This window comes from Balaenoptera physalus (genome assembly GCF_965194825.1).
Source record: "Balaenoptera physalus genome assembly, chromosome: 2".
NCBI classification, from domain to species: domain Eukaryota; kingdom Metazoa; phylum Chordata; class Mammalia; order Artiodactyla; family Balaenopteridae; genus Balaenoptera; species Balaenoptera physalus.
This window is the reverse complement of record NC_138883.1, coordinates 1217337-1228658: the sequence shown is the minus strand read 5'-3', so window position 1 is coordinate 1228658 and position 11322 is coordinate 1217337. Positions and strand designations below refer to the sequence as shown.

Sequence of the window (11322 nt, the reverse complement as noted above, 5' to 3'; positions counted from 1 at the left end):
AGCACCAGCGGAAACTGATCTTGGAGTTTCCCAAGAATTATTTCCTTCCACGACAGAGCAAGAGGGACGAAAGGAGAGGCCAAAGGCAGGGTGAGTTCTTAAGGAAAGAGGAGGTGGACCCCAGCTCTCTTCCCTGCCCCCGGGGATACTGTGCTTCTCCTGACCAGATGACCATCCTGCTACGACAGAGGGATGCACGCTTTGGGCGATCCACCAGAGTAGGCATTTTCCAAAGAAAGAAATCATTTCATTCTGCATAAAAAGCTGCACTCCTGGCTTGGCAAGCTCAACCTGCAATTTAAATTACAAAGCTGCAAAAAGCCGCTATATTATGTAGTAGCTGCTAAATCCTCCACTCGAATATAAGTTGTTCTTTCCTTTGATCTCTGGACAAAATCTTGGGGAGGCAGCCCCAGGCAATGTCTTTGAGTATCTGCAGGTGTTATACAAGGTAAAAAGACACCAATTTGGAGGGGAAATCATTCTTCCCTGGCACCAGCTTCCTCACTCCCATGTGGCCCAGGGATGGGAGGCTCTGTCCTCTGGGTTGGGTTAGGACAGACAGCCCCCTTTTTCTCAGTATCAGATGTTGTGAGGGTCTGAGTAATTATAATAAGGTGCTCTCTCTTCTTTGCACCAATAACACAGCCCCAGTGTAGACGAGCTCACAATGGTCTCAGGTCAATACGTGGATAAAAGACAAGTAAGTGACTTGATAACGTTGTTTGATAAAACGTGTTTTTCCAGGGACTTCCCTGGCGGTCCAGTGGTTAAGACTCTGTGCTTCCACTGCAGGCGGCAAGGGTTCGACCCCTGGTCGGGGAACTAAGATCCCATATGCCACGGGGCGTGGCCAAAATGCAAAAAAAACAAAAACAACAAAAAAGTGTTTTCCCAAACACTTTGGAGAGCTGCCGGTTTGCTCAGAAGTTTAACATTCATCTACCCTACCATCAAGCCATTCAACTCCTAGGCACTGACCCACAACAAATGACCACGAATGTACAGAAAAAGCCTTAGACAAGAATGTTCAGAGCAGCTGCCCTCATCAGAGCCAAAACCTGGCACAGCCCAGGTGTCAGTCAACAGGTAAACAAACTGTGGTCCATCCACACAGGGAATACACTCAGCAACAGAAGGAATGGACCACTGAGGGGTGCAGGACGGTGGCCGGTCTCGGAGCGAACTGAGGGAAAAAGCCAGACACAAAGGTGCACGTGCAGAATGAGCCCCAGCCTGTGAGGTTCTAGGACGGCAGCGTCCCCATAGGGATGAAAGCAGAGCAATGGTCACTTCTGCCCGGGGCGGGGGAGGGGCGACGGGGTCATCGTAACTGGCAGAAGTGTGTACATTTACCATCTGGGCATTCCACTGGGCGTAGATACACACAACCGCGCTGTAAGTAAATTATACCCCAATCTACAAGTTACTCAAAGTAACCATACAACCATCTTACATAACAGATGATAATTACTCACAATTTTAGGACCCCGAGGCAACTGTGATGAAACATATTAATGACTACGTTTCCTGCCAGCCTTACCCACTCTGCCTTTGTTGGAGGGGAAGTTTGCTGCACTTCTCGTGGGAAAACAGAAAGCGTGTTCCTTCCTCATCTGACACATACTCACTTCCAGAATGTCCAACTTTCTAAGGTCAAATTATGCCGTTCCGCAAATGCTTTGCATGAGTTCGGTTTTCCTGGGATATCGCCCAGCCCCGGGCAAGGCAGTTCTCCTTACTCTGCTTCCACAGCTCCCGTCCTTCCCCTTTTGTGACATTTGTCCCCCCAGAGGGCAGGGACCCTGCTGGCTCTGCTCCACACCACCCCTAAGGGCCTAGCCCAGAGCTCGGTATCTATTATGGGCTGACTTGTGTTCCCCTAAACTTCACGTGTTGATGCCTAAACTCCCAGTACCTCCGAATGGGACTGTATTTGGAGGTAGGGACTTTGAAGAGGTCATTTTTTCCGAAGCTTTATTGAGGTATAACTGACATATATTTAGATATAATTGAAATAGAACATATAATTGGCATATAATGTACACCTTAATTGTATACTGTTGACCTAAAACAATAAAAGAGACCAGCAAAATGGGTTTATTTGGGAACGGCAAAAAATTGCAATTCAGGACATGTAATCTATGGCGAACCACAGGCAACTCTGGAGAACAAAGGTGAGAAAACTCTTGAGAAGCGGGAGATGGAAGGGGCTAGTCTGAGCAAAGAACCCATTGGTGGAAACTGGGAGTTTGACATGTAAGTGGTCTTTCATTGGCTGAGTTGTGACAGACTCTTATTGGCTGGGCTGTTGTCGGGCAAGGAGAAATTCTTCCTCCTGCTAGGTAGTAAGGTAGTAACCTTCTTCTTTGTAGATGCGAGGTACTCTTTTCCTATTGGGTCTGCAATTAATGTAGTGCAGTAGGGCATGTTTGCTCCCTCTTCTGGCCTCCTCTTTTTTTTTTTTTTTGGCCACACCATGTGGCTTGCAGGATCTTAGTTCCCCAACCAGGGATTGAACCCAGGCCCTCTGCAGTGAAAGTGCGAAGCCCTAACTACTGGACCGCCAGGGAATTCCCTCTGACTCCATTTTAAATGAGGTTTCTGTTTCTTAATTTTTACATTAAGGTGTACAGTGTGATGATCTCATACACATACACATTGCAAGCCATAATAAGGTTACATAATACATCCTTCACCTCATATAATCACCATTTTGTTGTTGTTGTTGTTGGTATGGTGAGAACAGTTAAGATCTACTCTTAGTAACCTTCATGTACACAATACTTGCTAACTATAGTCACCGAGCTGTACATTAGATCCCTGGAACTTATCTACCATATAACTGGAAGTTTGTACCCTTTGACCAACAGCTCCCCATTTCCCCCAAGCCCAGCCCCTGGCAACCACCATTCTACTCTGTTTCTATGAGTTTGATGATTTTTTTTTTGGTTAATATTTATTTATTTATTTAGGCTGCGCTGGGTCTTAGTTGCGGCATGTGGGATCTTCGTTGCCACGTGCGGACTTCTTAGTTGCGGCGTGCATGCGGGATCTAGTTCCCCAACCAGGGATGAAACCCAGGCCCCCTGCATTGGGAGCACAGAGTCTTACGCACTGGACCACCAGGGAAGTCCCAAGTTTGATGATTTTGGATTCCACAGATAAGTGATATCATACAGTACTGTATTTTTCTTTCTCTGACTTATTTCAGTTAGCAAAATGTCCTCCAGATTCATTCACGTTATTGCAACTGGCAGAATGGCCTTCTTTTTTATGGCCGAATAATATTTCATTATATGTATATTCCAAATATCACATTTTCTTTATCCACTCATCCACTGATGAACACTTAGGTTGTTTCCATGTCTTGGCTATTGTAAAAATGCTGCAGGGAACATGGTGCAGATAGCGCTTCAAAATAATGATTTCACTTCTTTGTATACACAGAAGCGGCATTGCTGGATCACATTGCAGTTCAATTTTCAACTTTTTGAGGAACCAGGAGGTAATTAAGTTTTAAAGAGGTCATATGGGTTGGCCTTAATCCAGTCTGACTGGCGTCCTTATCAGAAGAGGAGATGAAGACACAGACACACACAGAGGGACCACCACGTGAGCACAGGGAGAAGACGGCTGTCTGCAGGGCAAGGAGAAACCAGCTCTGCACACACCTTGATCTTGGACTTCCAACTTCCAGAACTGTAAGAGAATAAATGTCTATTGTTTAAGCCCTCAGTCTGAATGCTTTGTTACTGCACCTCTAGAAAACTAATCCAGCACTGACTGGGCCCTCAACAAATATTTCTTAAATTAAAATTAGGTTGAAATAGAAGAGCTAACAAGATTCTCTTTTAATCACAATGTTTTGCATCTATCTACTGTGTCTTAAACGAGCCTAAGGCAGTTTCAAATCTGAACGCAAATAAGTCTTAAAATTCCCAAGACCTGTAAGAGTAAAAACAATACTCCCGGGAATTTCATCTGTTTCTGGGATAAAACCAATCGTCTTTTTGTCACAGTGACCGCAGACCGCTACCAGGAATCGTACCCGATCATGCGGTCACGCAACAGGAAAAAAGCTGGCCGAAGCCCCACTTTCGGCCTGGTCTCCCTAGACCCGCCATGCCTGGCGGGAAGAGGCAGGTGGACCGGAGGCTGGCCCCGCCCCATCCCTGCCGGTGTCCTGGGCTGTGATGTGCATCACGTGGCGTGGTGTCACGTGAGGGGTGCGTCGCGTGGGGCGTGGCCTGTAAGACGGAGGCCCTCGGCTTGTCAGCGGAAATCCAGGGGACAGAGGAACGAGCTGGACGACCCCGGGGCAGCGGACAGGACGAGGGTCGGGTGGGCAGGCGGCCGGCAGAGGCCGAGGTGGAGCCGGAGCTGCACGGCTCTGTCAGAGCCCGACATTATGTCAGGCCTGCCCCGCATGACGCAGCAGGGCCCGGAACCCGGCCCGTGACGTGTGTCCAGTGCGTTCATCCGGCACTCTCCACTTGTGAGGGCGGGGCAGTCCTCCAAATTAAGAATTACAGAAAAGTGAATCATCCGCGAACTTTTGGTGATTTAAACGGAGAAGTATAACCAGTTTCGAGAGTTGTTTGGGGAGCAAAATTAAAAACAACTGAAACGCCCTTCCCTTCCGCACCTCCTTGTACGAGTCCCTCCCACATGTCGCCTCCGACCTATCACGAGCCGCCCCTCACACGAGTCCCGCCCACGATGTCGCCTCCAGCCCATCCTGCGGCGCGTGCGCACCACACCGCCTTCCCGCTTCCCCACACCCGGGGCGCCCACTCCGACCCTTGACCTCTCCCGGACTTTCCCGCGTCTCCGAGTCCCGCCTCCCGGCGCACGAGCCCCGCCCCCGCCCCGGGCCTATCCCGCGTCGCGCCGCGCAGCAGCCCTGCCCCGCCCTCTTCCCGGGCCTATCCCGCGTTGCGCCGCGCACCAGCCCCGCCCCCGCCCCGCGCAGGGGTTGGCGCGCGGCTGTGACATCATGGGCAGGCGAGGCGCGGCCGCGGAGCTGCGCCGCTGCGGGCCGCGGCCATGCCCAAGCGGGGCTGCCCCTTCGCGGACGCGGCCCCGCTGCAGCTCAAGGTGCGTGTGGGCCGGAGGGAGCTGAGTCGCGGCGTGTGCGCCGAGCGCCTCACGCGGGAGATCTTCGGTGAGTGAGGGGAAGCGGGGTCGGGCAGGCGGTCTCCGCAGGCCGCGCCCCCTGGAGCCGGGGGCCGGGGCCAGCCCCCCGGCCGTGTTTGGAAGCAGCGATTTGGGCGCTGTGAATGCGCCCGCGTCCACGACTTGTCCCCGCCCTCCACCTTCGCGAAACAGGCGGCCTCCGCGTGGGGCCGAGACGGGGCTCTGTCCTGTGGGAATGCTGGACTCGCTCAGGAGCCAGCCCTGGTCTGACCGGCCCAGCGAGAGGCCGGGGAGTGGGATGTCCCGGTGGAATAAGCCGGTAGAAGCACCTGTTCTGACCCGAGAGGCGTTTGTGGAGCGCGCCTTCCTTGCCAGGCGCTGCGGCTGCGGGAGACCCTGCCTTGCGGTCTACTGGGGGGCCAGCCAGAGAAGGACTCTCCAGAGGTCATCAGGGCAGGCACGGGTCGCTGCAGGACCAGCTGCAGGCTGTCAGAGGTCTCGTGGAGGAACAGAGTCGAAGCCGAATCCTGCAGGGTTAGGCAGGCAGAGAGGGAGAGGAAGGGAATTCCAGGCAGAGGGAACAGCTGTGCAAAAACCGGGAAGCCGGAGAGTGCTGTCCGGTTCATTGTGGCTGGAGTGTCCAGTTCCAGAGATGTAAGGACACTGACCTAGAAAGCCTTCTCTGGCTTCCTCATGCAGGTTTTCGGGCGCATTGATATTATTGATCATCACTTCGGGGAGGTTAATACCCTGGGGTAACTACAGAGTGGAATTTACCTTAAGTAGTGGTTGGAGGCACAAGGTTTGTGCGTGTAGAACAGTCAGATGGTTACCTGGGTGTCTGTGATTGAGTGGTGCTGCCGTGCATTAGGGATGTGGGGAAGAGCCTAGCCTGGGGAGACCCTGCTTCTCTTCCTCCTGCTGCTCCCCACCCCTCACCCCCGCCCCGCTGCCCCCATCAGCAGCTGCTGTGCCCTTTCTTTTCTTGCACACACAGGGTTGCAAATGCAAATGCCTTTCCAGGCCTTGCAGGTGATAAAAATGAGTGAAGCTGTGAGTACTATGGCCAGACTGCAAGTGTTATCCTCTCAGGACCTTCAAAAAATGTAAACACTGCAGACAGAAGAATTAAAAATAAATGGGGGCTAAGTCAGTCTAGCTCTTGACCACGATGTTCTGGAGCATTTGCAGGGGCTTGTCCTTCGCAGGGCCCCGTCACAGAGGGAGTGCTAGGCTCCCTGGGCATTCCCTGAGAAGGGCAGGACATAGGCCAGCGTGAACTCGTGTGTAATGAATTCCAAGCCTGAACCCTGGTCTCTTTATCTTGAACGGACCACAGGCCCTTGAAAGCAAGTATTAGCCTCACCACATGACCTCCCCCCAGTCCCACCCTATTATAAGTGGGGGTGGGGAGGATTGGAGGAGGAGGAACTGGGTGTGACGGGGCTGTCATCAGCCGCTCCATTTGAGTTACCCAACTGTGTGTTTCTGTCGGTTTCACTTAGCACCAGCAGCTTCTGAGGTCTCCACCCTGGCTCTGTTGGGACAGGGCAGAAAACCACAAACAAAGCATTTCTGGGGCTGGCACCTGGCATTTGACCTTGTGAAAGCCCCCAGTGCCCTGAGAAACCACCTCAGCTCTGGGGTCAGGGGGTGGGGGGATGTCCAGGGCCCACAGAGGGCTGGGAAGTTCTGGGGTACCTTGTCCGGAGCTGGTTGCTGCCATGCCGTCTGCTAGCAGCTCCGTGGTAGGTGAAGGGGTGCGTGCTGCCTGGGGGGTGGGCTCAGCTCTGAGTCTCTGGCTGTGCGTTAGCTAGCACTCCACAGCGCAGAGCTTCCTCTGCTGGACGAAGCCGGCTTGTGGGTGCTGTGGAGGAGACGAACGGCAAGGAGGTGAGGCCACACGTGTGGAAAATGAGCAGAGTGATAGGACAGGGAGCCCAGGTGGGGCTGCAGGGTCCAGAACCTTCCTGGAGGAGGTGGCCGCTGAGCCCAGGCAGGAGGTCAGGGTGGGACCCAGCTCGCCAGGGAGCAGCGTGGTCTGGGGTGGCTGGATAACCACGCAGGAGACCCGGCCACGCACAGCTCAAGGGACGAGGTGGCCAGGCAGGTGCTTCCATGCTGCAGCGGTGTAAGCGGGGAAATGGTTGTCCTCCGCAGAAAAGACCACGCAGCTCCTCTTCCGCGGGGCCCAGGCCTGCATGGACCCCGCGTGGGAGGAAGGCTGCGCCATCGTCGACACTCCGGAGTCCCCGAAGCCTGGTCCCACGGAAGCCCCTCGGGCCGCGCGCGGGCAGATGCTGATCGGGCCCGACGGCCGACTGACCAGGAGTCGAGCCCAGGCCTCCGAGGCTGGTGAGTGAGGCCCACGGCAGGTGCTTCCCAGCTGTGTGCTAAGGACGGGGTGGGGCAGGGGCTTTTCCTACCTGGGCTGGCGGGAGCCGGGCCCGAGTCTGACAATATGAACAGGAGGCTCTGCTGTCACCAACATCCACGTCTGGTAGCTGCGAACAGCTTCTAACTGTTGGATCGGAAAGGAGCAGAGACCCCTCTGGGTGACCCTCCTGGTGTCCTGCCTGCTTTCCACCTGCAGCTCTCCCACGGAGTCCCACCTGGGTGGGAAAAGCCTGTTCGGGTCCCTGTGCAGTGTGGGGTGCGTCTCAGACTGTCACCTGTGTCGCTGGTTAAAAACTCTCCCGCCCCCGGGTCTGGGTGAGGCAAAGGGACCCCTGTGTTAACCCGTGATGCAGGGACCACGCTTTGAGACGCAGCTGTGAGACACACAGGGGACGAAGGCCTAGCGACTTCCGACGCAGGTGGTCAGGAGAAGGGCTGACCCTTAGGTACCGACATTTGGGTGGTGGGAGTTGTAGGTGGGAGTCACGGAAGCCAGCTGGGATATCTCCCTGGTGAACGGGTCTGGGTGCTGTGCTTACGCACAGGCTGTCGTCTTAGGACCTGGTGGTCGGTCAGGCGCGGGAGGAGGCGTGGCCCCCAGCCCCAGCGCTCAGGTCCCCTCTGGGCTGACGGGTGTTTCTTCCCCACAGACCCAGCCATGGCGGCGTCGGGCGCCTGCTCGTCGTGCGTGCGGGCCGTGGACGGGAAGGCGGCGTGCGGCCAGTGCGAGCGGGCCCTGTGCGGGCGCTGCGTGCGCACCTGCTGCGGCTGTGGGGCAGTGGCCTGCGCCCTGTGTGCCCTCGTGGAGTGAGTGAGGGCCCCGTCGGGGAGTGGGGGCGGCAGGCCCATCCCGCGTTGCCCCGTGGGACGATGTGATGCCAGTAAATGCTTTGCTCAGCTTGAGTTTTTCCAAGACCTTTAGATCCTTTCTGGAGGAAGTCCAGACCTTGCAGGTCAGCTCTGCGCTGTCTGTGGTCTGTCCCAGACCGTTCGTGCTCTAGTCCTTTGAGCCCTGGCATCAGGAAGCCTCACGTGGCCTTCCTATGTAGCGTGCTCATTAGCGGAGGACGCCTGACAGGTGAGGGCAGGAAACAGGCGTTTGTCTGTGACTTGAGTGAGCGTGTCCGCCGCAGCCGGTGGACCCCTCCCTGCCCAGGAGGTTTCGGGCGCTGTCCTCGTCCCAGCGGCCACTCCCGGCTGACGGGTGGGGATGGGCAGTGCCCCGTAAGAAAGGTTCTGCAGATCTCAAACCAGTTTAGTCCCAGTGGCCTTTAAAACCAACCCCAACCGTGGAAAGTTAAAAACACGCCTGCTGAGAGGTGGGTTGCTCCCCGCTTGGGACGCGCTGGGCAGAAGGACGGAGGCCAGGCGTGGGCCTCCCGTGCTGGCCAGGTCAGGGGTCAGGTGCTGGGCGAGTCGTGAGTGTGGAACACTCTTTCTTTTGATTTTGCCCACTCAGTTTTTCTTTTCTTCCTATTTATATGTAAACTGAGACGGGTAGGGCCTTGCCGGTGGCCAGCGGCTTTTCCCTGGAGGGGGAGCTGCGCACAGCACAAGGGCCAGCTGAGGGGCCAGGTGGGCGCCCCGCCTGCTGGCAGCCGCTTCCCTCCCTGGGGCCGTCCTCGTCTGCAGGGACTCCCGTGGCAGCCCCCTCCCGCCCCTGCTCTCTGCTGCCTGGTCCCCATGCGTCTGCAGAGCCCGCCGCGCACCTGCCTGTTTCTCGGGCCCCAGCGGGCGGGGCTCTCTGACCCGGGTGAGAAACAGACGACGCGTTCCGGGTCCCCGCTGGAGGCCACGCTTCAGGCCTCCAAGCTTCAGCGCCGCCCTGGAAGCGGGCATCCTGCCCGCACCTGCTGGCTGCCCCGTCCCCAGGGTCAGGCACGGCCGCGGGTGGGGGGGGGGGGAGGGCATCGCCGCCAAGAGCTGGAGCCGAGCTCCTGGCCCTGGACGCGGACCCTTTGCCGCTGCGCCTCAGGCGTGCTGCTGTCCCCTTTCAGCGTGTCTCCCGACCCTACCCTACCTGAGCCGCTGCCCCTGGGAGCCATCCGGGGCCAGTCAGCCCTGCTGCACACCTGGCCGACGTGAGAGCCGGGCTGAGCCCTGGGGGCTCCTTAGCTGTCAGTCCGTGGGGGCGGCTCCAGCGAGCGCTCCAGACGTCTACCCGCGTGCTCCAGAGGCAGATATCTGTCGGGGGGCTGGTTCTAGAGAGGCCGCGGGGGGCTGCTCCTGGAGCCCCGCACTCCGCGGGTTCTGTGCTCCGGCCTCTCCCCGGACCCTTGAGCTGCCTCTCTCTGCGGGTGTCCTTCTCCGAGGACCCGGCCCTGTGGGCTCGGCCCCCTGCGGCAGTGGGGCCTCGTCTTAACTGGTTCTGTCTGGGCCCATGGCCCCACCTCCAGATAAAGTCGAGGGACCAGGTGGGGTCGGCAGCTCCCGTGGAACTCAGCCCTAATGCCAGCTCCTCTCCCCCAACCTCGCGGTGTCGCAGCTGCAGTGACCTCCACGAGAAAGTGCTGTGCGCCAGCTGCGCCATGTTCGAGGCCTGAGGCCAGGAGAGGACGGCAGCCCTGCCTGGACGACCTCGCCGCCGTCCACGCTGAGGGACTGGGGGGAGGGGCGGGAGGGGACAGCCTTTCTATTTTGTATTTTGTTCTCCTGATCACAGAAGAGAATAAACCCTTTATATTTAGACAAGAGGACTCACTCGTCAGCGCCCCTGGGGCCCGTGGTCTGCCCGGCTCCCACCTGGCAGCGCCCTGAGCTCCATGCCAGGTGCCGCCGATCGTCCCGTTGATAGGTGGGGACACTGAAGACCAGAGCGTGTGAGCCCAGGTGGGGTTCCAGTGCCCCTCGGGGGTGGGGCTGCATCCCAGGCTGTCCCTGAAATGCCACCGTAATACGCCACTGTCCGGGTGGCTGGGCCCCGGGTGACCTGCCTGTCCAGTTCCGTCTGGGTGGTGCAGCCCATGTTGCCTGAGGGAGGGGAGTGGACGAGAGGGGGAAGGGAAGGTCGCAGCCCTGCGCGGGGCCTCCTCACCTGGCTCTCGGGCCCCGGTTCCCACACGCGGGGGTCCTTGCAGCGCCGTGGGCCCAGGCCCTCGGGATGAATCCGTGGGTGGTCAGTCCCAGCCCCTCCGAGAAACCCTGGAGGAAAAGAGTGGTTCTTTGGGGTGGGGAGCAGGGCGGTGTCCTGTGGGCAGCGGGGGCACCCACGGTTGGAGGGTCAAATGACTCTTCGAGGGGGCTGGGCCAGGGTGGAGTTTGCCCCCGAGTGCAGAGCCTAGGACCCCTGAAGCAGGAGCGGGGGAGGGCCACAGGGAGGCGTGAGGTCTTGGGGGCGGCTGCAAGTGAGCCCATGGGCCTTCCTGAGCTGAGAGCATTCAGAGGCCTCTCCGGCTGGGCCGCGTGAGTGCGGCACGAGCCCTCATCGTGGGGTCACCTGCTCTCACCTGGCTCCCTGTAGAGGCCCTGGGCCTCCGGCGCAGTGTCCACGTGCAGACCACAACCCCAGTGAGCCCGTGAGGAGATGCCCAGCATCGCTCATCATTAGGGAAACACAGCTCAGCATCACAGGAGATGCTGCCTCCCACCCGTCAGGGGGGCCGCTATTTAACAGAAAACAAGCGCTGGCGGGGCCGTGCAGACCCGGGAGCCCTGTGCACTGCTGTGGGGATACAAGGTGACGCAGCCTCTGCGGAACAGTATGGCTGTTCCTCAGAAACTGACAAGTAGAGCTCACGTGACCTGGCAAATACCCAGCAGGGATTCGAGCAGGTGTCTGTACACCTA

The 11322-nt window shown here is 57.6% G+C and overlaps 1 protein-coding gene across 3 annotated transcripts; it reads left to right on the top strand.

Moving 5' to 3' along the window:
* Nucleotides 1-4985: 4985 nt before the first annotated feature.
* Nucleotides 4986-10227, top strand: SIVA1 (SIVA1 apoptosis inducing factor). Of its 3 annotated transcripts, none has more exons than XM_082450853.1 (5): nucleotides 4986-5167; nucleotides 7300-7494; nucleotides 8187-8343; nucleotides 9534-9617; nucleotides 10022-10227. In XM_082450853.1, exons 1-5 carry the CDS (start codon nucleotides 5050-5052, stop codon nucleotides 10077-10079), a joined length of 612 nt encoding a protein of 203 aa, XP_082306979.1. In that variant the 5' UTR covers nucleotides 4986-5049; the 3' UTR covers nucleotides 10080-10227. The 3 variants fall into 3 exon arrangements, with proteins under 3 accessions (XP_082306979.1, XP_082306980.1, XP_082306981.1); XM_082450854.1 differs by lacking the exon at nucleotides 9534-9617 and adding an exon at nucleotides 9030-9111 and having other exon boundaries at nucleotides 4987-5167; XM_082450855.1 differs by lacking the exon at nucleotides 9534-9617 and having other exon boundaries at nucleotides 4989-5167.
* The last annotated feature ends 1095 nt before the right edge of the window (nucleotides 10228-11322 follow it).